Genomic DNA, 27497 nt, shown 5'->3' with positions numbered 1-27497 from the left:
AAGTGCTACTGCTAGTATTTTTGGTGATTTACATTGTGCTCACATTCTTTTATATTCTAAATGAATAAATGAACTTCAGTTATTGCAGGGAAAAAGGCAGTGTGAATAAGTAACGTGATCCTTAAGGAGTTAAATATCTGAGATTTCTATTCTGGATTTAGATCCCACCTTTTAGAATATTCTTTGCTCACCCTTTAGATGTGGTTTCTGTTGTGTTCTCTGCTCAGAGAGTGTTTGTTTATTGATAATGAGGAGAAAGAGTTTGTTCCTTCCGAAATCATTACGAGAGTGAAAAAACAAGGTCAGGTCCTTAAAAGAAGAAATAGAGAGGTAATTTAAATTGATCCGGAAAAAAAGTTTTCCATTCTATTTATGCACTCATCTCTTTTACCACACTGTTGTTAAAACATTTCTTTTCTTCCTACAGCAAAGGAGAAAAACAGTTGTAGAGGAACAGAAACACTGCTGTGCATGTTACAGTTAACTGATGGCCACCAAGGCTACACTCAAAACCTTATTGCTGATTTTCCTCTGAACGCATGCAGAGCAACATGCAGGCGTGCTGGGGGTGGGCTGGAGGTGGGAGTTCTTCCCGCCACCAGTAAAAAAATGTAATTACTTTCTGCAATTACCTTCCAGTTACCAAGTTAATTTACAGAACCACCAATTAAAATGTCGACAGTTATAAAACCCTAAAGCAAAGTTAGGAGCAAGACCAGGAGGAGAGATTCTCAGAAAAAACTTATGGTCCCTCTTTCTTCTACATTGTTCCATAACTTATTAGAAACTGTAGTATGGACATATTTAACATATGAGTGGAATCTACCTCAGGTTCAATCTCAAGAGCTTATTTTTGACATTGCTTTGGATTACAAGTGCAACTCTGAATCCACTTTGGTGAACCATCCTAGAGGCAATAGAGAGTTTAAAATCACAGCTTTTTATTGCCACCTAGTAATAGCATAAACTGGCAAGTTGGTTTTACAGTATTCTTTTCTGGCATCCTGATCATTCAATGTATCTTATTATTATTGCCTTCAAGTCAGTATTATTACTGCCTTCAATTATTACTGCCTTCAAGTTAGTGTTGACTCCTGGTGACTACCTGGATTAGTCCCTGAAGTTTTCTTGGCAAGGTTTTTCAGAAGTGGTTTGCCATTGCCTCCTTCCTAGGGCTGAGAGAGAGGGACTGGCCCAAAGTCACTCAGTTGGCTTCAGGCCTAAGGCAGGACTAGAACTCACCGTCTCCTGGTTTCTAGCTTGGTGCCTTAACCACTACACCAAACTGGCTCTCTACAAAGTATAAAATTGAAAAAAATCAGTTGTTATGAGTTTTCTGTTAGGTCACCTTTTATATAGCCCATTATTTCGGTCAGTGCTCTCTTTGCAAGGAGAAGGATTAAAGAAACCTTTGCTTCCTTCCTCCTCTTCATTATGGTATAGTTTTGCCCCTTAATAATGAGTACTTGGACCAAACATATTTGTTTCTGCTCACTTTTATTTCCCTTCTTCATGTTGCCCACTCTCCTCTACTAAATTCCAGCTTAAAAGCTCTTTGGGTAGGCCAATTTTAATATAAAATGCCACATACTTTGATGGTCGTAAAAGATAAATTGCTCAAAAATGTTCCTAGCAAACATGGAAGTATTGCTGCCAGTCACATACTTATATAAATATTTCCAGCAACGTATACCGTGTGCTGCACAAGCTGATAAAAGGTTCCAAGGGGTGTACAAATGCTATACAGAATACCATAAAAACAATAACATAAAATGATAACATCAGCCAGCCAAATCAACATCATCATCTCATCATCATGATTTATAATTACACCGAGGAAAACCATTCTCCATAACATCAATAACCTCCTGTGGTGTGGAAACTCAATCTCCTACCAATTCTTAAAAGGCTTTCAGAAATAGCCAGATCTTAGCAGCTTTCCTAAATGACAACAGGGTTGCTGGCATAGAAAGCATTGTGTGAGGCAGCTTTTTTACACATCATAGACAGTCTCTAAAGGACCAGTGGAGGATTTTCAGCTATTTCAGATCCATTTGCACAACGGCTGCAATTCCTGTATCTCAGGCATGTAACCATTTCTCAGAGAAGAAAAGAGAATTAAGCTTCATGGTTTATTTCTATATACCTGTTGGAATAGATATTTTAAAAAAAAACTTTAAAAAACCTAAAAAGCGGAGCAACAAAGAAAGAGCTGTGATGTTCTTACTCACCCACAGCTTAGCTTTTGATGTTTGGCACCTATGGCTATGGTGTGAGACTCTGTTCCCAAGCTCTGAGGCACAGTTACAGCACACTGGAGAATAGATAGCTGTGTGAACTTTCTTCTGTCTCATCTCAACACAAACTGAGGTGTGTCTATGTGATTCAAGGCAAATGGGATGAGTGGATTTTCATGGTAAAGTCTTCTAAGATTCCTTGTTTAACTTCCCAACATAGCTTACAGCCCTGAACTTTCCTGATAGTCTCCCAACTCACATAAGGCCTGACTGCCCTTCACTTTTAAGTAATCAACCCCATGGAAATCAGTGGACTTGCTTCAGAGTATACGACTCTAGGATTACTTAATGGAGGGCTGTAAGAGCTGACCTACAGTATCCCAGATTTCCATAGCTGCCATCTCCTGGAGCTTTGAGAAATCCTAGGCTCAGAGCTCAATGTATCCCTTAATTCTGCCGATATCTTTCTTGCTGACTTTCTGTAGGGGGTTCTAATTGTTGTTGTTATTTTATATTCTATTTTAACTTTTCAAACCACTCTCTGATTTTGTATTGTGAAGGGCAGTATACCATTTCAAATATTCTTCATTGCTAACTGGATTTTCATGTTCTAAATCCCAAGATAATAATAGGAGGAGATCGCATTTGTCCATAGGCATCTCTGTTTCTCCCATGCTGATTTGTGAATGCTGATTTGTGAATATCTTTCCTGACAGATCATCAGAAGCTAGAACGAGAGGCTCGGATCTGCCGCCTTCTGAAACATCCTAACATAGGTAGGAAAAAAGCCCTCTACTCTTTCTAATGGATCTTGCATGCTTCTGTTCCACCTTTCTTTCACTTCTGGTAAATGCCAGGAACAGAATACCAGTATTGTCATACTGCATATTTCAAAGGCAAATGTTACCTGCTGCTGTTTGTTCATCCAGCAGTTTTAATTTACTTCTATGAAAGCATACATTATATCTTCTCTAGCACCCTTTCCCAACCCATTGCACTCTGGATCTTTTAGATTATAATTCTCATCTTCCTTGGCCATGCTGACTGAGGACTATTTCGGAATATGCAAATGTGTGTTCAATTAATTAGTTAATGTGCTGTTGAAAAGGGACCATTAACATAAAAAGGTGTTGAACAAGAATTTTACAACGCTCCTTAGTGCTGGTATTATCTCATCTCTTCTCCTTTAATGTTTTGTTCTTAAAAATATGTTTGAGAGTGCATTTCCATTTGTATTAATCCCCTCCTTGTTTTCAGTTTCCTTTGTAAACACACACACACACGTTCTCTTTCTCTCTGTGTACTTTAGCTTTTTGTAATAGAAGGAAGGGATAGGCCATCATTTATAGCCTGAAATGGTTACAGCTCAGATCCAGGTTTCTCAAATGCCAGTTTTTCTTTGAAGGGCCTTGACAAAATCTCTTCCACTGAACTCCCTTTTTTACCATTAAACATTTTTTTACTTATCCATCCATAGTGACAGCTCTCTAAGTAATGCTAGGTAACTTGAACTGACCAGTGATAGTAGTCCTAACACAAAGCCATCACTTTAATTAGTGAATCTTTCCTTTCCTGAAGTAGCTGGCCATATACTATGATACTTTGCAGGAGGTGGGGTTTAGTAGCAAAATGGGCTCTTTCCTTCTGCCTCAATTCCACACATCTGATTTAGGGAAAGTGGCCCCATAGGAAGGCCAAACAGACATTCCTGTTCTTGAATTCCCCCCCCCACTTTTTTTTTTTCCTGAATGTGTTTAGTAGATGGGGGAGTCCTCAGTTGGCATGTGGCTCTGAGCCAAAGCATATGCTTCCTTAGTGGAATTTGCAAGGCTTTTTTCAAGGAAGCAATTCAGATCCCTAGCAAGAAAGTCCCTCACTTGCCAATCTGCTGAATGGAGGGTAAGTGAAAGAATAACATGGCATTGTAATGAGAAACAGACACAGAGAGAGCAAGAAGGAAGGGGGGAAAGGAAAGGCAGATGTCAAAGAAAGAAAGATGTGATTGAGGAAAAGAGAAAATAGGTGTCTCCTATTCCCTTTTGGCCTTGACCTTGCTGACAGTTTGCTTTAGCCTGCCTCAACTGACCTGCATCTCACAACACTTACCTAGAAAATATATCCCTGCTGCTTGACAGAAGCAATTCACAAGAGGGTGTATGGATTTGCACATTATGCTAATCCATGGTTTGTTTAACCTTGGTGTGTTGACTCACAGTTGCTTTATAAACAACGGTGGCTGAGTTTATACAGCAGCAACTTCTTTTATTGCAATGGTGTTTTTCAAGGCCGGGAGGATTGTGCCCGTTTTAAAGGCACCAGGTCCTGCCAAGCAGAAAAAGCTCATCCATCCTGAGTAAGGTTGCTACACAACTCTCCCCACTTCCATTTCTCTCACCTGCGTCTGTAGTAGCCGGAACAGCACAAGAGGTAGAACTCTGCCATCTTTTGAATCTGATGGCTGTTCAAGGCAAATTCAGTGAGAAAAGATGACAGCCACAGTCATGAGTCCTCCAAAGTCCTGGGGAGTCAGGAAGACTGTCTGGTTTTCCTGTCATCGTGGGAGAATGGCATTGATTGGTGAGAAAAATAAGGGAGAGATTCAGCCATTAAGAACTTTTCCTTGCATCCTTCGGAGTTACTTGAAAAGGCTTGCTGGCTTGGTCTTGTGCCTCTAAAGCAGAAAGCGGCTTTCAGGGCAGCAAGAAAAGCACAATCCACCTGGTAATGTCTGCAGATCAAGCCCAAATATGGGCCTGGGGGAAGAAAAGGGGCAGCTCTATGTCCTGTACCCTTGGTCTCACGGTTGCTCTGCAGAGCTCCTCTCCTTGTTATAGGAATAAATGGTCTTGATTTGCAGGATCTGATTTGAAGGAGTAGCTGGAATCTAACAGGGGCTTTGCTAGAATGGAGGAGTTCATGTGGAACAGGCCCTGCGGGTCCCCTTCCCTGTGCTCTGCTGCAACGCGTGCCCCCAGCACTGCCCATGTTTCCTTCCCCCCCCCTCCTTCTCTTCACACATGCCCACGTACATGCATACCCATATGGCCTCTGCTTTATAAATGATTCAGATCCAAAAGAGCCTGTCAGCTTGAATCTGTCTTGGCAAATGCCAGCAGAGCAGAGTCAGGCCCTTTCCATCAAGCGGAATCACAGACGGACTATTGCTGGACCAAGTGGCGGCTATGGCAACAGAGGCATTTCTTTTTTCCCCTCCCTTTCTCTCCCTTGCCCCTTCCTCAGACAAATAATAAGTGGGGGATAAATAATAGTAAGTGGGGAATGGGGGGAGGGGGGAGGGCAATGGCTCTGCACGCGGGTGTAAGAACTGGATTTGGAGACAAGAGAGCCAAGGACACCACTGTCCTTCTCACTACTTCAAAAACTTTGTGTGTGTGTGTAAACCATTTTTACACTGATGTTCTCAGGTGACAAAAATGACCAAAATGGAAGAGAGACATTGACAAGGAAAACAATAATTCTAGTGGAAAGAACAATAATTCAATAAATAGTGCACCACAGGTTTTCCGAATGCCTGAGGGTAATTAGAATTAATTTAAAACAGAAAAAAAATATCACAGCAAGACAATGCACTTAGTGAAAAAATAAACAGCATAAACCATAATAATATCTTGGCTCCATCTGGCACTAAGTTCAGATCTCTGCCAGGCTATTTTGGTTTGTTGAATACATGTTGTACTTCCAGGTTGCTGCTTTTTAAGGCTGTCACCTATTTTTACCAGCTTGTCACCTGTTTGTTTAAAGTGGCTTGGCACATGGAATCCAAACTTCCGTAAAACTTGGTTTTTCTTCATGTCCTTTAGAAGTAAAAACGCTAAATTCTTCAGAACCAATCTTGCCTGCTCATGTGGGATTCTAAAAAGGTCTTGCTTCTAACAGAACCACTCAAAGGTCTATACGCAAATAATAGTTTTATTACTTATCATTTAATATCTGACATAATCTACCACATATGTAACCATCTATGCCCTGTCTTCTTATCTTCCCCTCTTTATTTTCGAACTTGAGCTTGATACGTGCTGATAAATCTGTTTTTGTGGAAAAAAAATAAAGTTATTACTAATTAACATTATAAAATAATAATAGTACAGCTACTTTTGTTGATTGGCCTTTTCTTGTTAGCCGCCATGGCCTAGCTTCTCCTGGGAGCGTAGAATATATACATACATTAAACATGATGATGATGATGATGATGATGAAGATGATGATGATGATGATGACGACAATGCTTTCCCTTTTGAATTTGGAGAGATGCAGTACCGTCCATCTGAAGGATATCAGATTGGAGAAGTTTTAGTGAATCACTGCCAACATCCATCATTTGATTTTGATCACCATGCCTCTCTCTCTGTTCAATCACTCTCTTCATCACTATTTATGTATGAAGGGTATAGGAAAGGAGCAAATTTATTTTCCCGGCTGATACCAGTTACACTGCAGTGTGTAATATATAGTCTCAACTGCTGTGAGTCAGTGGGATAGGAATCCAATGACAGGACATATCAAGAGGTAAAAAGACAATTGCTGACTGTAGAAAGCTGTGGTTTCCATTTATCGAAATGTTTATTGTGCAACTATATATATATAGTTGTACAATAAACATATGCCCTGTATGTTTTTGTTTCTTTTTAGCTTTTTTTCTTCCTTTATAATTTTATAAAATAATGTATATTCTTTTTTGTTTGTTTGTTTGTTTTTGTTTGTATTTAGGTAATTTTTTTAAAAAAATTAAGAGTTGAAAAGACAGTAGAAATTGCAACTTTTAAAATCTCCCCACTCCCCCAAAATGTGCTTCATCTGGGTGACTTCCAGAATAAGATTCAGCTTGGGGCCATGCTGTAGCCCTGGCTTTGCTGTATTTCATAGGGGTGAGATAATTAACATTGCTGATGTTAGAATATACCTAGCTGGTATTTAGCTCCCCCTAAGAGAAGTGAACAGTTCATCATTCTAAAGACAGTTGTGAGAAGCATCTTGGAGGGTATAGGAAAGGAACAAATTTATGAAAGTATGAAATTTGGCTGCTGCTCCACAATTTTTTTCTCCGCAGTCATAAAAAGTGTTTTCTTTTTTATGAACGGAAACCAAGATATATCAACTGGTGTTAAGTATGCTACATGCTCAGATACCAGGCTGCTCTTTCTAGGGTGGCCAATTTCCAAAGGCAATTAAGTTCTGCAGTTTTATTCATTAAGTAGAAGAACACATTTATTATGTTGTACTCAACTTTAAAAGACTCAGTAGCCCTGCCCATTTTCACTTTGTTATCCTAGTTTTTTTCTGAGTATTTTCTCTTAATTATGAAAACTATTTTTTTCCCTGAACACTTTCATACTTTCTTTCAAGGGAAATGGAGCCTTATTTTTATTTCCTCCTTTGCCAAGGCGATCAGATATAATGGGGTAAAAACAACCCCCCTACATCCTGAACAGTTTTTGTTGGCAAGATGTCGCTGGTGCTGCATAAGTGAAAAAAGCAGCATCCCAGTGGCCATTTTCCCATGATGTGCAGACCCACAAGCAAGCCAAACACATCTAGATTTAGCTGGTTGCACAAACCCCGGCAGTACTGTTTTATGGATTAGTATGCTGTGTGAACCCATGCTATTGAGCTATGGTTTAATTAATCAGGGTTAGCATGCCACATAAACACAACTGATAGGTCATCCCACCCTCTACTAGGGTCAGCTGCTTTTCAGTTGAGTCACTGCAACTATACCTAATCACGGAAGCTTGGTTTTTCAGAAATCTGCAGATGAAGATTTTATAGGATAGATTTCACTTCATCTGCACTTCATCTCCATGCCATTTTCTTTCCCATTGTTCTGATTTGGTCAGCTGGCCAAATGATCACGCGTGAAGCCTGCCTCTTACTTTGCCCTCCTGAGAGATCTAAGTCTGAACCAAGCAAAATGGCAGCACTTCTCTGTTGAGTCAGACAGGATTGCGTTAACAGAGCATAATAACCTAATAGCTTAACAAGTTGCTATTTATACCCGAAAAGCCATTCTCTTTCCCCTTCACACCCCCACAGCTCACTGCTGCTTAGTAATTCAGGGGTATCGTTCTTTATGACAGCACCACAAGTAGGGTGACTCTTGATTGATCTAGAAGAATCCAGAAGGTGACACTGGAAAGGCAAAGGGAGAGCTGACGCTGGTAAGACTGAACTGAGATTTATGTGATATTGAAGCAGGAAAAAAAAAAAGCAGAGTTCTGCCTTTGGCTGCCCTGTCTGGTTTCCTGCACCACTGTTAGCTGTAATATGGCTTGTTTAGTTTTGGCACAGCCTATTATGTAAACTAAGCCAATTGTGGCTTATTCATAAAACCATGGTAGAGCAGACTGTGTGTGAATTCAGTCTTCATCTGCTAATGCCATAAACGGTAGTGCTGTCAGGTCAGGCAGAAGTGCAGGCACAGGAGGGTTGTCAGGTGAAGTGGAGCAGGCTTTCCACCTGTTGAAATAAATGACATGGCACACATTACTATCTAAATGGTTAAGAGACGATTAACTGAAGAGATTCATGTTTCCTCATTGTACCACTGACCATGTGGAGGAAAGGACGGTCCCACTAAGTTGGAACCTTCCTGTAAAAAAAGTAATTGCTTGATTCAGAGTGCTGTGAACAGGAGGGGTTGTGTGCTTCTCCATCTTCTGCTGTAGCACACACAACCACCACAGAAAAGGATAGCGTTAAAATGGAAAACGTAAAGCAAGCACAATTAATTTCATTGCTTTGCTTGTCGATTTGAACAAATGAAATCTCAAAAGAAAAAACAAGGCACAGAAATAAAAAAGAAATTAAAGAGCAAAAGCAATGGAAAAAGAAAGGAAGGAAATTGGGGGTATGCACATACACGTACAAGCATTTAAAATGCATTCAAAAGGCGTTACAGATTCTGATTCAATATTTTTACACAGAATGATATTTGTTCAATGAAAGTACATCTTTTAGGGAAAACATTGTTAATATAGCTAAGGAATGGTGACTAGATTTGAATAAACGTATCCTTATTTTTACAAGGTTTCAAAGCTCTTCATTGTTGTGCTAATTTTTTTTGGCCAAAGCAGTTTCCCACTCTTTTAAATACCGTAGCTCTGTAACAAAAAAAGATGCACTTTCGTTTTCCAATGTTTTGTAATAACAAACCTAGCAGCTGCCAAAGGAATTAAATTAGTTTCTTACATTGCACCCATATACATGGACAAAAAGCTAATGGCAGATTTCATTGTCAAGAATTGTTACACAATTTTCCTGATACCTTCAACAACTTCTGACCCAATTAGGTATGGCTAATTGGGTATTGCTCCCCAAAATGATACGGTTTGTTTGCAACCCCACAATGGTATCTAGAAATATTACAATTTATATGATTGTTTTTAAATAAAATTTTAAATTAAATACAGTATATATAATCTTAGTGGAATATACAGCCCCATCAGTGTTTTTCAAGCTCAGTTTTTCGTGACTTGCTAAAATGGATTTAGAAGGAATTCTATACCACAAAAAGTTTCTGTGAGATTCATCAAATTCCTATTCCCTATCATCCTGCAGGTAGTTTTAAAAAAGATTTTCATGAAAACCTATCATCTTTCATATAAGTGTTTGTATTTCACTGAAAGAATTCCCTTGATTTTATATGTATAAGTCCTGTAACTAAACAAACACATACTTTATTTTATACAATTCTGTTGGATTGGACAAATTATCCTTACAGTTACTGTACAACAGGCCAATTTCTAAAGAAAATGTTAAGTATTTCTCAAACCAATAATGAGTCCAATGCTAGCTGAGTTTGAAACCACTGAACATTAATTTCTAATGATATCATTAATTGTCTTAACTGAAAGGCATCATTCTGCATACATCTTGTTCCAGTTCCAGTTCCAGTTCTGTATATTGGCCTGTATAAAGTCCAGTAGGAACTTTCAATAACTAGTAAATAACATGTATCACTAGCCCAAAATATGGTTTCTTTGGTTTTTGCTTTGAACAATTTATGAGTCCAACCACTATGTCTTAGTGTGATATGTAAATCCAGATATGCTTATTCATATAGCTTAGGGCGGACAATCTATTTTAGCTAAAATTCCACACTTTAAAACATGTTTGCTTCTAAGAGCTATAGGAAACATTACTGACAACACAGTGGTGTGATTGGATTGGGTGGGGGACTTTCTCAGGAATTTGTTTTGATATTTAAAACTTGAAAAAAAGGCAAAATGGAAAACCTGAAATCTGAGGTCAACCTTCTCAATTTAGATTTATTATAGCTTATTTATTTTTATTAACCAAACAAATCTCATCATTCCTATGGAAGTTCAGTTATTTTTCTTAACATTTATTAGAGGTTATTGGTTTATAATAAGTTAAATATTAACATATTAATATTTTAGGCCCTTAACTTAATTTTAACTCTTATTGGTTTATCACTGGTATTTTATTTCAGTTTACTCTTATTTTAATATTGCACTTATACATTTTATTTTACTTATGCATCTATTATATCTTCTTTTCTTGGCTCTTAATTTTTCTTGTACTTTATAGTATATATTATGAGGTTGTATTAATGATCCTATGTCACAGCGTGATGAGGCTCATTTTTGGATTGGAGGTATACAGTATTACAAAGCAAAGGTGGCATTGGACACAGAAACACAAAACAGTGGAGGTTTTTTTATTTTTTTATTTTTTATTTTACTATGTACAGAAGGTATTTACAGAAGGTGTTTACAACAGGGTGAATAACACACTGCTAGTGTCAAGTTATTTCCCACATCCCCCTACCAGCAATTTTCCCCCTCTACTTCTCCTACTCCCTCCCCCCTTTTTGTCTCCCTCCTCCCTTTTTAGGCTTGATAAGAGAGAAAAAAGAAAGAAAAGGAAAGGACTGGGATTATTGGAGTATGCTCAGCATTCCCTGACTGTCTTCCCAGCTCAGCTGAAACTCCATCCGCTTCTGTGTTGGGGAAGAACCTCTTGCTGGGTCTTCTGCCCAGTTTCCCCCCACAACCAGGGCTTCTGTTCTGGCAGCCAATTCTCCCCTCTTGGGTGAAGCCACTACCTGCAACCAGCTGAATCCCTTCTAGCTCTGCAGGGTCTGGGGTCTGGGTGGAGTTCGTCCCTCTGGGTCTACTCACCTCAAACAGGAATTGCCACTTGCCCCACATACCTCTCTTCACGCTCCTGCTCTTCTCCAGCCTTTTCTCTCCAGCTTCTCCTTCCACTTCAACAAAAAACTTTTACTCTCCACTCCTCTCTCTCTCTCTCTCCAATTTTTGGGTTATCCTGGCAGCACATCCCACAGCAACTGAGGAGGTGGGTGTCCCCACAGGGCTCTATTCCCCAACACTTACATAACTCCCTCCACCAGTGGGACTGCTCACTCAAAATCTCCCCATACCAACCCTGGCTAGAAGCTCACTCCATGTCTGGCTCACACCAGCAAAACCACAGCTATGGCAGGCCTCAAAATCCATATGCCACACCATGATACATTTAATTGATTCAGGCTAGATGTATTACTATTTTTCCAAAATTACTGAATCCTCAACAAAGCACACTGGAGTGGGACAAAGCCCTATCACTTCACAGGGTCCTCCATGGCTATTGATTGTGTCATGTGTTATGATCCAGATGGACATCATCGCCAGAGCCTAACCTTGGAGCCAAGTACAGAAAAGAGAAAGACCTGTATGCCTGCTAGTATTGAATAAAAGGAAGAAACTGACAAAATCCTTCTCAATTTCAACTACGTTTGCTTATCCTGAGTGACTGAAGGTGAGTTGCAAAGCAATCAAGCTAGAATTTTCTTTTCAGGATGGAGGTTCAGGACCCAAGAAAATGGATGAGACAGGAATCCCATCCAATTGGGGAAAGAGAAATCCTGAATGCTGGAAAAGAAGAAGAGAAAAGAAAAGAAACTTCCCAACACAACTGAATCAGAAAGTCAGCTCAACCTCTGGCTATGAGAATGCAGAAAGTTGGAACTGCTTTCAGACTGGCACAGAATCCTCATGTGGATGTGATCTGACTTTTAATATTGTAGGAAGAAGAAGCGTCATCACTCAAAACAGGTGTTATGCACAGCAGGTAATTTGTTCAGGATACCGCAGAATCCAACAAAACTGGGAATCTGAGAGAAAGAAGCTGCAAATCTGAACGGTTGGAATGTAAAAGCCAAGCATGGAACAATAGATGGAAAACAAAGCTACCGGTTGGAAGGAATTCTGGTTCATGGATGAGATTAGAAAATGAGATTAGAAAATGAGAAAACAGACAAAGAAGAACTAGGGACACAGGGTAAAAAGCACTTACACAGATGGCTGCATACATGTAGACATAAAGAAAAACTGCTGGATCGGATTAAAGTTCTAAATTAAGGGCTGTTCATTCTGGTACAATTTAGGATTTTATGGATACCAGGTCCCAAGATGTCACTGGCTTAATAAACACTCTGAATCTGTTTTCTTGTTCGGATAAAATAATGGTGATCCAAAACTGGGATCTCTAACATTTACTTGGTTGTCATGGTTGGATCTATTGAGGTTTAGCCTTTCAGTAGCCTTTCCTCACTGCAAGGATAGGGGACCAAGCAGTGTGATATATCCTAAGGGGCTAAAGGAGCCAAAAGATTTCCAGAAAGTACTGGGAGACTCTCCAGTTGTACTGTGATCATGGAGTTAAACTAGGTGATTGACACAATTTCCCAAGTGCCTTTTCCCACTTGGCAGGGCCAATCTAGCCCCTTCAGGAAATTAACGTGGATGAATGTAGAATTCAACTGGAGGAAGACTCATGATGAGCCCAGCTGATCATGGCTGAAAGCTGACTGTTGAGCTTCTTTGATAGGGAGGGTGGCAAAGAAGGAATTACTTTCCACCTACACTGCATCTTCACAGTGTTGTTCGGCAGAGCTTGTTTAGGGGTTGAAAAGACTGAAGGGAATCAATCAGCTCCCCAACTGCCTGCAGTGATAAATTTGTAGAACATTTTGAAGGTAAAGTCGTTTACATCTGGCACGTGGATCCCACAGAGAATATAATTATATTAGCAGAAGAATCTATACTCCTATTTTGTCCAGATATATTGAATATGTTTTAATAGTGGAAGTGTGAGGATGCAAGTTGGACAAATTTAATCAATTGCTGTTATTCTCAATCTTTGATTGTCTTGGCTTGCTAGATCTAGTAAGGAGGGAATGGCCACAGAGATCCATACTATTTTTAATTAGTCATTGAAAGTGGAAGAGATAGAAACCAGACTGTTCCTGAAGAAATACATTTGGATCCGGAAGTAATGATTGGTTGCTAATATTTTTGGGGGGTAAGGTACTTGAGCAAGTGGTTGCAGAGCAACTCCAAAGACTTTGGATGAAGTTGATTTTCTACATCTATTTCAGTACAGGTGGAAGCTCAGCTTTGGGACAGAAAACAGTCTTGTTTATCCTGTGGTATGATATTTGCTGAGAGAGAGAGAGAGACAGAGAAGGGAAGCATAATCTTGTTGATTGTCTTGGCCACCTTAACAGCTTTCAGTATTATTGATCTTGGTATCCTTTCTAAATATACTCTCAAAGTTGAGAATTACAGGCACTTTGTTTTACCCTACTTCAATTCCTACTTGATTAGCCACTTAAGAGAAGGTGGTGCTATAGGATTATTTTGTGAGAGTCCTCAGTTTTATCCCCCATCTTATTTAACATCTAGAGGAAACTGCTGGGGGAGATCATCTGACAATATGGACAACTCCAAATGAAAAACTCTCAGTTGGATTACAGCAATGTGCTAAACCTTTGAAAGAGCCTGAAAGACTTCAGATAATACAAAATGGAACTAACTGGGATTGGCCTATGTGAACATAAAACATTGATGCAGTTGTCAGTTAAAGTAGCTGTAAGTCCATTTACAAGGCCACTTCAAAGTGTTGTTGGTATAACTGATCGTTGAGCAGACTAGAGCATAATAAATAAAACAATAAAATGTTCAGCATTCTGCTTCCACAATAGCCAGCCAGATTCCTGAGGGATACCTTAAGCATTTTGCTGTGTTATTCAGCAACTATTATTTAAAAGAATGCTACCTCTACTGAATGAATATATAATTCTTATGACTAATAACCATTAATAGCTAATTCCCTGTTCAAAATGATGAACTTTACTATATCCCATTGTTGCATGCCCACAACTTAACTATGTGTCACGCAGTATCTCTTTATCAATTTTAAATATTCATTGGATGACCCTTATACTTTCTCCATACAATGCATACTAGCATAAACCTCTATAATGCTCACTTTACTGCCTTTTCTTAAGCTAATGTACCCAAATTGTAATCATGTATCATAAGAGAATTGCTTCAATACTTTGTTGATTTCCATTTCTCTTATCTGTGCTTTCTCCAGTTCTACAAAAGTTTTCGAGAACTGTACACAGAATTGTATAAAGACACGATATTGCCAATTTTATTTTCAATTCTTTTCTTACTGATGCTCATCATATTGCTTGCCAGTCTCACAGCAATGTAGAATTAGTTTTCTTTCTTCATCGAGTTGTCTATCACAACTACAGTGTTAAAATCTTTTCCTTGAGAGCTCAGTTAAAGAAAAGACTTATTATGTTACTTTTCCATTCTCAAAGAACTATAATAGATTAATAAGACAGGGCTCTCTTTGTAGAAGGTAAGTGGATTCTTCTTCAGTGAGATGTATTGTATGTAGTATGTATTTTTAATTATGAATTATTAAAAACTTAAGTATTAGCCTGTACTTTCCTTTCCTCTTAAGCCCCAGGTTTCTTTTCAAAACTTGACATTACATGGATCAATTTTCAGTTTTCTGAAGCAGAGGCCCATCTCTGCATTGAACCCTTGTGCATCACGTAGTGTGAAGAGACAGCATGTGGTGCCTTCATACCATAAATCATTATGATGGCTCTTCTACAGATTTCCTTCATTATAACAATTAAATTCCCTGAGTTGTGTAAGTGTACGTCTGTAAGCTCATTAACTACACCTTATTGCAGCACCTCTTATTGCAGATCAGTTATTTTAAGAAAATTAAAAAGAAAATAGTTTTCCTTTCTTCCTTCCTCAGTTAACTAAGTTAACGAACATCTCTTGAATAGAATAGCTAGCATTAATCTATTGAGGTGTGAAATCCAATTACAGAGTCATTTGATTCTTCACAAGACAACATAAGAAACTAAATCTATATAGGTACTGCTTCTGGTGCCTGTCTATAACTATTTCTATTATCACCTCCATTTCCTTACTAATTGCTGACAATTTAGCCTGAAGATGAGGAAAAGCTTTGAAGTTGTATCATGTAGACACGATGCATTTGGAGAGCACCAGATTGGGGAGCACTAGAATAGTTCATTCTTTTGGGCAACAAAAGTATTTTTGGGGTGATACAATAGCCATTTATGGCAATTTTCATAACCTAATTTAGCACTTGCCCACAGCCTACTTCTTTGTGCCACCCCCCCCCCCCGCCCCCACTCATCATGGTGCTCTAAGGGTTCTCTGGGTGTACCTGCCAGCCCTGCAGCACCGTGAACAGGTCTGGTTTTTCAAAAGACTGAAGGCCCATTGTATCTGGAAGCCTCAACATGGCCACTATCCCTGCTTTGACTCTATGTATGCTACTGGGCCAGGTTCAGGAGACAAAGACAGTAGCAGATATCCAGTTCAGGTTTCAAGAAGCTGGGCAAAGAGCAGACACCAAGATGTAGCTTTACGCAAGTTGTTTCAGCTGTGAATCTCACACTGGGATAGCCATAGACATCCAAGATTCCTTCATTCCCCACTTAAGTTGAACAGGCTAGATTTATTAAGGTCAGGCTCTGGAAAGGTACCTTTTAAACAGGTGTTTTCCATTCCTCATACTCTTAGGATTTTCATATGTTCATGACTCAGCTCCTGAAGGGTATGTGTTTGAGTTTGGTTGTTTGGCTTTTGAACTGATAGGTCCTTTAGTTTGTCCATCTTCAGATGGTGTGTCCAGCTAGACCCTGACATTAACCATCTGAAATTGCATATAATGGATTATTGCCTAGCACTGAAACCAAGAATAGTGAAGTAACTATGCACAGTCTTCTCCCCTCCCCTCCCCTCCCCTCCGCCCTGCCTTGCCTTGCCATGCCTTGCAAGTTTCTGGAAAATTGGGAATGGCAAGATTTGATCTGTCTTGGTCAAAATTCATTTTTGAATGATAATGCATAGTAGAAAGCCCCATCTTCTATCATGGTCTGATGGTAGTCCAAATTAAATGTGATATTGTTTGTGCTGTTTGACCTTTACAAATATAAAATATGTAAGACAGAGGACATAAGGATTAAAGTACCAACCCACCACCCACCCCAGAAATAAAAACCCAATGAGGCAAGGATAAGAGAACACAGAGGGAGAAAAATAGGATAAACAGACATATTACTATACTGGTAACTAAATACAAATGCCTGTCATCAGGGTGCCTGTTGTTAGGTGGGCATGGAAATAGGGAGCAAACAGATAGGATTAACAGCCATGTCTCAAATCTTCAAATGTACAGTGGAGAACTAGAAAAAAAAGATTCATTCAAGCACCGCAAAACTCATAAATCCCTATAATAATTTCGAGTGCTGTAATAAATTTCAGAGCAAATTCAGTGCAGACTTGCAGAAGATGATAATATTTTAACAAAGGTTGTGATGTTTTTATAACTTAGAAAGAAATTCCAAGGCAAGCATGCTAGGAAATAAAATATGTTGCAAGCAAAAACATATAATATCGTAGGAAATCTTCACTGGAGCATCATAAAAGTAATTTTTTTCTACTATCATTTCTCCTATCTTCTCATCTTTTCAAGGTTGGTATTCTGTTTTCTGTCACTGCCACATTTTCCTTATATAACATTTTCTTCCACTATGTAATATAATAATTAAGTATTTATATAATGTTTGTCCAAAGTGCCTCACATATATTATTAATTAGCCCTTGCAAAAAACCTGTAAGGTAGATCAGTTTGGTTATCCCTGTGTTGTCAATTGGATCTCCACTGCAGTAATTTGATAACTCAGTTATGTTCAAATCAAATCAATTTGTATCATGGTCATAGACTAGCATAACCAGATACGTTTCATATATTGATATATACCTGGAAGAGCATATATAATTTTATTGTGCTGGATCGTGAGTGAAAGTTGGTACAATAAACTAATCACTGGGTCATATTTGATCTCGGAAAGCTTTCATGAGATAAATGAAGACTTGGATAATAAATGTCAGAAGCAAGGACATTATGGAAGAATTGACTTTCATGTATGCTGTGTGAAAGAGCATGCAAAAGAAAACCATAAAATCAGATTTAAATCTTGTTACCTTTTTATACCTTAAGCCAAAAAGTCTGGGAAGAATAAAGAAAATTAATCACATATATGATACGAGATGCAAAATATTAGGAAAAAATCAAATACATAAGAAAGTGGGAATCAAAAAATGTCTGAATATGCAGAACAGAGTTGTGCAAATTGGAGTTCAGGAGAAAGAGCATCTATGTCATGCTGAATTATACTGAAGTCACTATGCAAAAGTGATCAGTGGTGGTACTTTTGTTGGCCCCCCCCCCCCCGTGCCTCTCTGTACCCTGACATCTGCTCCAAAGGAGCCCTCCACCTTTGGAGGAGACTTGAGAGGAGAATCAAGCAAAGAGGAAACTCCTTTTCATTGAAAGATGCATTCCATTTACTCTCTCTTTTCAAAGTGTGAAAATAACTGAGAGCAAAGTACAGCCTCTTACCTAATAGCAGAGACACAATTTGAATGGAGACATTTCTAGATAATAATTTACATTCATAACTTTCCATTTCCAGAAAAAAATACGTACTGAACTGCACTATGCCAGTTTGCAATAGCATGGCCCCTGGTGGTCTTCAAGAAGAGTTACATGTTTCTGCAAAATGTGTCTTACATCTACTAAACCATTTTTCCTTCAATTTCTAGTGGGCGCCAAAAAAAATTCATAATAAATCTAAAAGGATTGTGCCCCAGTAATTCCCATCTGTGTGGAGAATGTTTTGAGCCAAAAACCAATCAGTTTTAAGAAAGATTTTTTGTTATTAACATTCAGAACTTTCAGAGAAAGCCTATAATTGTTTAGATTATCAAACCTTGAAAGAATAATTTTAAAATGCATTAGCGTTAGTGTGCATCAGTTTCTAGCATGGAGGAATGTTAAGCTTAATGTTTTTGAGACCAGGTCTTGTGATTCTGAAACATCTGCATTCCCTAGGAACTATTGGTGTCATCTTTACTGTAGATTTTTCTTTTTTTATGGTGGAATGAGCATTTAGTGATCATATTAAAATTATTAATACACATGAGCAATAGACAAGTTATAGTTTCAAAATCAACAATAACATAAATGCATTTCCATTGTTCCCTGAATTTGGATGCATCACAATGTTAATTTCTATTTACTTTTTACATTGGCTTCCTCCCACCTAGGTACGTTGGCTGAATTCTGAGACTGGAAAATCACCACAAGGCTGGAGGATATCAAGTTAGGGAAGTTAGGTTAATCTGCCACCTTCACATTCTATCATATCCACATTCTGGATGCTTTTAGGATCTTCCTAGTCTTCTTTATCACAAATGGTTAGCTTTGCCTTCCATTTGGAAATAGTTCTTTCTTAAACACAGCTTAAAAGCTGAACAGGGTTACTTGTATGGGAAATCACCCAAAAATCACAAGTACGTACACTAGACTGGTAGGTCAGAAAAACATGCCAGAAGAAGACAGTGGCAACCAGGCCCGTACTGCTGTTAAGAAAGCTTCATAGATGTATCGAAGTCATCAAGTGAATCTGTCTTAAGGGGGAATTGCCTTTACTTCTCTAGTTGTAGCACAGAACAGATAGGAACTGGATAATTTCAAAAGGCTGTGCAAAAGTTATGATTAAAATTTTAGTAGTATTTAGATTTTTAGCAAACTTATGTAAAATCAAAATTTTAGCTTAGTTTTTTTTTTTAACTGTAGTCCATTACCATAATCTGTAATGATTCAGAAGTATCAAGTAATTCTGAAACATGTCAGCATTAGATCAGAACTGAAATACGCATCATCTGTTCAGATGCTGTAAATCTATTGAGCTAGCCTGGTAACCTCCTAAAGAACTGGCTATTCAAGAGGTCCAGTAGTGCAAGTTCTTACAATAATAATTCCTTTCTGTTTCAGCTCTATGGATTTTAAATTTCTGTAATAAATTGATATCGATTTCTCCTCTTTGTGTATTTTTCACTACACTATTCCTGTGATGGGAAAAGCCAAATCCTATGGTCATTTTAATGTGTGTGTGGGGGGGGGGGGATTTGGATGTTTTTACATATTAACCAAGTTTCTTGTATGCTGTAGTATGCCCCTCATTTTGCTTCTGCTTTTACTCTGAGCTGCAGCTGAAGTAAAGGCAGTATCACTTTGGACATGGAACCCATCTCCAGGTGGGGTGTGGGGTGTGGAAGATTGACTTGATAGCTGGTGTCCACAAGAATTTGTGTGAGAATATCATATCAAGCCAAGCAGCTAAAGACATCCTGCCTGCTAGAATGCTGTCACAGTAAGATTTCCTTTAAAGCTGTGGTATCCTGCCAAGCAAATTATGGAAAACCCTGGGATGAACATTGGGATAAAGCAGAAAAAGGTAATTAGCTATTGGCTGGGTAGAAAGCATCTGTTGGATCTTTTTCATTGTTGGATTCCAAGCACAAAATTCTGAGTAAAACATTTTTGTCCTAGTCTAAACCTGATTAAGGCACTTCTCAGAGTCTCCTCAATTGCTATTTGGAGGGGGGGGGGAGTTTCTTGGACATAATATTATTCAGCTTTCACCCTGATCCAGCATGCTTCGAAACAAAGTAAACTGGATGATCTTAGTGGTTTCCAGATAAAATTGCTAAAAATTATGATTCATTCCCCAATTCTCTGAGCAACGAGAAGTTTCAGACCTTTTCTTCTGCAATGTTTTTGTGGGATTGAGTTCCATAAAGTGCCTTAAAATTTGTGTATTGATTTAAAAACCTACAGGCTGAACATAGACAGAAGTACATTAAATACCCAGGATCTCCCTATTTTAAATAACATTAAAATGTTTTCACAGATCTCTGATTTACATTGATGACTTCACCTGAATCTGAACTAACACTTAAATTGCAACACATTTTAATTGCTAATTCAAGGGAAAATTTCTAGGGTAACCCTCATCCATGACCCAGCTAAGTCTTCAAGCAATGGCTGGTTGACTGCTTTATGACAACTTATAAGCAATAAATCATCTCCTACTTTAACTTAAAATAGTGTTATGCACCAATGGGTGTATTTTCTCTGAACCTAGATGAGATGTGTGCGGTGGTAGAGCAACATCGCAGCTGATGTTGCAGCTTATAAAGTTGCCCTATCATCTTCACTCCTGCTTAGGTTTTAAGCACACAATACAAAGATCTGAAAACTGTTACTGACTAATATATACTAACTGAATGAGTGAACTGGATATTCAGTGAAGCAAATAAGTTCTCCATTCTCAGCAACAATACTAAACCATTCAACCCACATCTTGGCACAAACACAAAATACCTTATCTATTGGTCTCAAGTCTGTGGTCTGCCTTCCCTTGATTTCATACCTCTTTCCCCTCTTCTCCATTATATGACATCCAAACTTTCTATTTTGTTAGTTTCACGGTCTGGTATCATCAATTTTTCACAGAAATTCTGCAATATTTTCATGGTCTATCAGAATATCTGTGTGTTTGCAGGATCCTCCAGACGTATTCGGGTTTCAACAGCTCGCAATATGGAAAAGGTGGCATGACTGAGAAAAAGAAAAAAAATGGATTTCAATATTGTTTCATTTTCTGCCCTTGCATTTGTATATTATACCAGTGAAGCATTGTTTTACTGTATTACAGAACTGAAGGATTATATTGTTATACAATTAGAATTGTAGAGAATTTTGATTATTGGATAAGTAGCAGCAGCAGCAGCAGCAGCAGCAGCAGCAGTAATAATAATAATAATAATAATAATAATAATAATAATAATAATAATAATAATAATAATCCCGAGTTTTCTTTATCTTTGCAGTGAGACTCCATGACAGCATATCAGAAGAGGCACACCACTATTTGATATTTGACCTGTAAGTAATTACAGAAAGTCCAGAAATTTTCCATGAAGTAGTAAGATTATACTACAAACATGCACACCTACTTCATCTTCCATAGGGTGCTTTTCTCCAGAGAATTCCATGTTGCATATTGGATCTGTTGCAGTGTATGGGGTATATACACTGCTTTTTGTTGTTCTGTTACCATCTTCAGAAAAACAGGTTAGTTCTACAAAAAACATTAGTCACCATTGGATGGGAAACCATGAAGCATGGCAAAGGTTCTGTGAGTCAAGTTTGACCCCCGGCAATTCCATCCATGCAGTTTTCTTGGGAGCAATATAGAAGTGGTTGCCATGGCCTTTTTCTGGATGGTTTTTCAGCTTCCCAGACTATCAATTGTGAGTCAAGTGACAACACAATCACTCTGCCAAAGTAGCTTCAGCTCTCTTAAAGTCTATCTCTGTTCCCACCTTGAGATGCTGACATTTATTCTTAGATACCTTTGTTCTATAGCTTGTGTCCAGTTCTGATCAGAAAGTAGTAACTAAGTGGCTTAGATCTTAGGGGTGTTTCCTGCAACAGCTATTCAAAATACGCAACACAACTGTTCCCTCTCTTCTTACTCAAGGGATTTTCCATAATTAATTCCATAAAAGATGGAAAATGTGGTAGGGAAATCTGGGAGGGTTCCAAATGGAGAATGGCAACATCTGGAACTTTCATCAACTTCTGAAATGATTGCATCTAAGCGTCCCCTTATGAGACATGCAGATTTAATGGAATTGCCATTATTCTTTATACAGATCAGTCCTTCAAAGTTATTAGAGCAAAAATTAGCATCTTTAACATGGAGTCCCTGGAGAACCAGCTGCTCTTGCACTGTTCTCTCGGTTCTTTAAAAGATCCTGCCTGCTGTTGCAGCTTACATTTATTACTGTAAAATTCACATAATCAAAATAGATATTCTGTTCCAACCGTTCTTCCCAGAGGCTGCTCTTGGTTTCTTTATTTCTGCCACTACCAAGAGAGCAAGAGTGCAGTGGAAACATGGTCCTAGAATTCCAAGAAGGCAAGCAAGCAGTATTGAGGTGGCAAGTGCTGGGAAGACATACATGCTCTGTAAGCCTCTAGGTACCGTATCCTGTCATTCAAGATTTGAAGACTACAGTGATACATTGAGACAGACTACTTTGTAGACTGCTTAGGGCAGTGTTTCTCAACCTTGGCAACTTGAAGACATGTGGACTTCCACTCCCAGCTTTGCTGGCTGAGGAATTCTGGGAGTGGAAGTCCACACGTCTTCAAGTTGCCAAGGTTGAGAAACACTGGTTTAGGGACTGAAAAACCTAATACCTCGCTCACAAATTACAGGGTATAGAATTTGGGGTGCTGAAAGGCCCCTGCCCTTTCCACGAAATGGCCAAGACACTATGCAAATAAAACAAAATATGTACATGGTGGTGGAAATCTCACCCATGCATAAAAGAAACATGAGGTTACACATGATCAAATGTGTGAATTAGGCTTACAATTTTTCTTCAAACTACGTTCATTGACAATAATCTAGATCCACAGACACCCCAAATGCCTTTTCTTTCCCAGCAGTGAAGATTTTCTTCCAAATCCTGTCCCACCAATCCTGCCATGTTTTGTTATATTATATTACAAAGATCACTGGTTACATCTAACCACTCCCCTTGTAGTCAGGTTTATAGGCCACCCGGATCCATTCTGTTTGCATTTACTCTTGTCTCACCAATGTAATTTTATTTCTTTAAGTTTTGCTTTAGTATTTGTAGAATATATAGTACATTGAGCACATGAATATTATAATTAGTTTTATTACAATTTTTATTAACTGTCTCAGAATTTCTCCTCTTCTTTTTTGAATTGGTCAATGACCATAATAAAGTTGATTGTTTGATTGACCCCATCCCCCAATCTCTCAGCTCTCAACTTGAAAGAACCAAAGTATGTCTTCATCCCCCTTGATTGGACATCTACCATTCTTTATCCAAATGATGCAGTTCAAATGTCAAGCTGTGATTGCCCTTCTGAGCTTTAACCTTTCAACCTTTCACTATGTTTTTATTCAGTGTATTCAGTACAACCTATTAATGTTCATTCACCTTTATTGGTCCCGCACAAGTATGATCTTCACTCATTTCCAGTAAAGCTCCTACCCTTGAGGGAGTATCTGGTTTTGACTTATCCTTGACTTATCCTTTTTAAAATCCTATTTAACTTCATTCTGGTAATCTCCGAAAGTATCCGGGCAGATTAGAAAGTAAAGCTATTCTCCACAGCTTTTCTGCTTTGTCATTCCTCATAGCTATGCATAAGTCTATTATGGACCTGTTAATCTAGCATGACATGCAAGGTCTTTTTTAAAAAAGGCCCCCATTCTTGCCTCTGCTTACAACCTATCTTATGTAAATATGCTAATTACAATATCCTTCAGGTATATATTTATGCATTAGTACCTTGCTCTTTCACACATATACACATTTCATAGTTGCTAGCTTATTATGGCACTCTATATCTGTGAATAAAACAGTAGTTGTATGTTATTCCCTACAGTCAATCATGGAAGTGGAAAAAATAAATCATAGGATGAGGCACGTGACTATGCACTTGGGTAAGGATAACTATACCATATAAGAACTGGTATCAATCAGATTAAGACTGAAAGGGGTCATCATGAGATTGAGAGCACAGAGTGGGCACACTATACATGACAATTTGGCCTGTATCAATTAAATACTTTCTGTCTGATACTTACCTAAATTTGGGTCAAGGCCTTTTCCAAGTGCATGTGATTATTATGTGTTGTCAATCAATGGGAGCTGATTCTCCTTTCATTTCTTTCCAGTGTAACTGGAGGGGAGCTGTTTGAAGACATTGTTGCCAGAGAGTACTATAGTGAAGCAGATGCCAGGTAGGTACTGGAAGTAATGAAGTATCTAGGACAGTGTATTGTCGAAGGCTTTCACGGCCGGCTTACGATGGCTGGTGTGGGTCTTCCGGGCTGTGTGGCCGTGTTCTTGAAGTTTTGTTTCCTAACGTTTCGCCAGCACCTGTGACCGGCATCTTCAGAGTGCAGGAGCACAGACAGGAGCAGTTCTCTCTGTGCCCAGGGTGATGTGACCCTTCTGTGGATATTTATAGAGATCTGAGGGGGGAAGGGGGATTGGGGGTGTGTGGGGGGGAGGTTGAGTTACTGAGTGGCTGCTTGTTTTGGTGTCAGAATCTGTGTGTATCTTCCTGGGGATTAGGCAGGGTTTTTTCTTCTATTGAATTGTTAACGAGGGGCTGCTGGGGGTGATTAGCAAGTTCATTGTGTGAACTGTTCACATGTCCTGATGGTTGAGCTGAGTTCGTTGACCTTTTGCAGGCTGTATTTTTCAGGATTGGTAGCCAGGTTTTGTTGATTTTTAGACTCTCCTCTTTTTTATTGAAACTGTGCTGGTGTTTGTGAATCTCAATGGCTTCCCGGTATAGCCTGGTATAGTGGCTGTTGGTGTTGTCCAGTATCTCTGTGTTTTCAAATAGGATTTTGTGTCCAGTGTGCCTGAGAGCATGCAAGTGTGCCTGAGAGCAACAAGCAGCCACTCAGTAACTCAACCCCCCACACACACCCCCAATCCCCCCTTTCCCCCCCCCCCAGATCTCTATAAATATCCACAGAAGGGTCACATCACCCTGGGCACAGAGAGAACTGCTCCTGTCTGTGCTCCTGCACTCTGAAGATGCCGGTCACAGGTGCTGACGAAACGTTAGGAAACAAAACTTCAAGAACACGGCCACACAGCCCGGAAGACCCACACCAGCTATCTAGGACAGTGTTTCTCCATTTTGGCACCTTTAAGATACGTGGACTTCAACTCTCAGAATTCCACGGTCGGCATGCAGTTTTGGAAATTTGGGGAGTTGAAGTCCACATATCTTAAAGTTGCCAAAATTGAGAAACACTTGTCTAGGAAAACTTGTGCCCAAGTTCTAAACTTGAAATTTTGAGAACTTATATTGCTCTGTTAGATCTGCCTGTTCCCTCTGTTAGAACTATATTTGAACTATTAGTGTAGTAGAGTTTTATTAAATTTTTCCTTTTAGAATAGGAGCAATCTGTGATGCTGTATACTGTATCTCCAAGCTTGACTTCACTGAAACAAGAGAAAAATATTGTTTTTATTACAGGTGGGCCAAGGCTTGATGAAGATTCAGATAGCTTGCAGGAGATTGGCAAGGACCCATGTCTTGCAGTCAATATTATACAGGGGTTCATACATCATGTTGTGCTATGGTTTATTAAATGACTGAGTGCACACAACATATTCATCATAAAGTATGATTTATAGAAAATAGCTCAAGTTTACACAACATGCTAAGCTGAACCCCATGAAGCTAAATTATGCTTGGCATAATTTGTGGACCCACCATATGTGTGATTTCTTAGATAACTATCTTGCAGCTGAGATTGGTGGACCTCAGTATTCTCATGAAAGATTCTCTAAGTCAAAGATCTGCTCTCCTTGATGTAGATAATCAAAAATAATTGATGCCTTTCAATCTCACAAATAATGAATTTCCTATTCTCTTCAGTTAATTGCATGTTTATGGTACTTAATTTGTATCTGAATTTCCAATTTAAATGTAATCATTTAAAATTTAATGTAATACTGACTTGGGCAGGTATTTAGCCTTTGTGGGGTAAATATTTCCTCCAATTTGTAAAGCAAATTCAAGAGGATGTCTGTATCTAACACAGAGAAGATAATCCATGAGATCTCCATGCAGAAGACAAAAGATATCCAGTTCAATGCATACAAATTTGCTTAGGCTTGAAATTGAAAACCAGTTGCATTTTAGCATCTGTGAATTGAGTCATTTCATTTTACAGATGATTGTTCTGTCTGTTCTGACACCTGTGTCTTTGTGTTTCCTGCATGATACGTATTTTTCATCTAGCTACCCTGGTGAGATCTACCAAAATGAACAAAATGGTTCTTATGGCTACCGCATCAAGTCTGCCAAATATTAATGAACACTAAATGGCATCAAATAGCAGTTTCTGGACCTCCTTGCTGCTATCTCATTGCTATCTGGAGTTTTGCAGCCCAGTTATGGTAGCCCTGGTGGGATTGCCATCCCATCTGAAGTCATTGTTTATGTGAGAAAATGATCAGGTTGTTCTTGCTATCACCTCATAAAGAAGCCCTCTAGGTTCTTTTTTTATTTCTCACAGAAACCTGAGTAACTCTAATGATTCTGTATTTCAGTAGAAAATCAGATTTCTCTTTTTTAAGTAAGCTAAGATTGTAATGAAAGCCTATTCTGCTTGACTCGCAGCAGAAAGGCACATGGGAAGATAGGAAGTAGAGAAGGGTTGAAACATGAAATGGAGATCACCAAGAAACTTTATTGCAGGTCATCTCCCATAGTGTCAAATAAATGTGACAATGTTTCTTCTTCCTAGCCACTGTATTCAGCAGATCTTGGAAGCTGTCTTGCACTGTCATCAGATGGGTGTGGTGCATCGTGATTTAAAGGTAAAATATTTATATATTGTAAGATTGAAATAACTTAAAAGCGTTGTTCTGGTTAAACTTCCTTCGCAAAACCTAGAGTGAAAGTCTCCTCCATGAAGTAAAAGTCTTTTCTTGTTGATTTACTGCATATCTTTGGCTGAGGTCCATAGTTGGCACACTGGATCTGACGTTTAAGAGAATTATAGGTCTCTTGGATCTTTTTCCAACTAAGATGGTGAATTCATCTGAGCTGTGCAAAATTTAGACTGCAGAAAATAACTACATCAGTCCTAACTAAAGCGAGTAGATTTTAGAGGGTCTAACTCAGTGTTGTCCAAACTTGGCCACTTTAAGATGAGTGGACTTCAACTCCCAGAATTTCCCAGCCAGCCATGCTGGCTGGGGAATTCTGGGAGTTGAAGTCCACTCATCTTAAAGTGGCCAAGTTTGGACAACACTGGTCTAACCTATCTGTTTTTGCATGGAAGAACATTTAGTCATGCGTGCCACCACCCTCAGTCTAAGAGAATACTAATAGGAGATGATGGACCTTATGGACTGTATTAACATT

General features: G+C 38.8%; 1 protein-coding gene across 2 annotated transcripts in view; it reads left to right on the top strand.

Annotated features, from left to right (window-relative positions):
* Nucleotides 1-27497, top strand: part of CAMK2A (calcium/calmodulin dependent protein kinase II alpha) — a 135543-nt gene that overhangs the window by 62546 nt on the left and 45500 nt on the right. For both annotated transcript variants that reach the window (XM_088133853.1, XM_088133852.1), the window contains exons 3-6: nt 2954-3013; nt 21374-21428; nt 24271-24336; nt 26875-26947. In XM_088133853.1, the coding sequence (XP_087989979.1) occupies nt 2954-3013; nt 21374-21428; nt 24271-24336; nt 26875-26947 (254 nt within the window). The remainder of the gene's footprint in view (nt 1-2953; nt 3014-21373; nt 21429-24270; nt 24337-26874; nt 26948-27497) is intronic.

The sequence above is a fragment of the Python bivittatus genome, unplaced genomic scaffold (genome assembly GCF_059951505.1).
Source record: "Python bivittatus isolate LINGU-HERP-01145 unplaced genomic scaffold, Pbiv_v1 ctg000080_np1212, whole genome shotgun sequence".
Taxonomy (NCBI): domain Eukaryota; kingdom Metazoa; phylum Chordata; class Lepidosauria; order Squamata; family Pythonidae; genus Python; species Python bivittatus.
The sequence above is the reverse complement of the archived record's forward strand: the minus strand, read 5'-3'. Positions and strand labels throughout refer to the sequence as shown.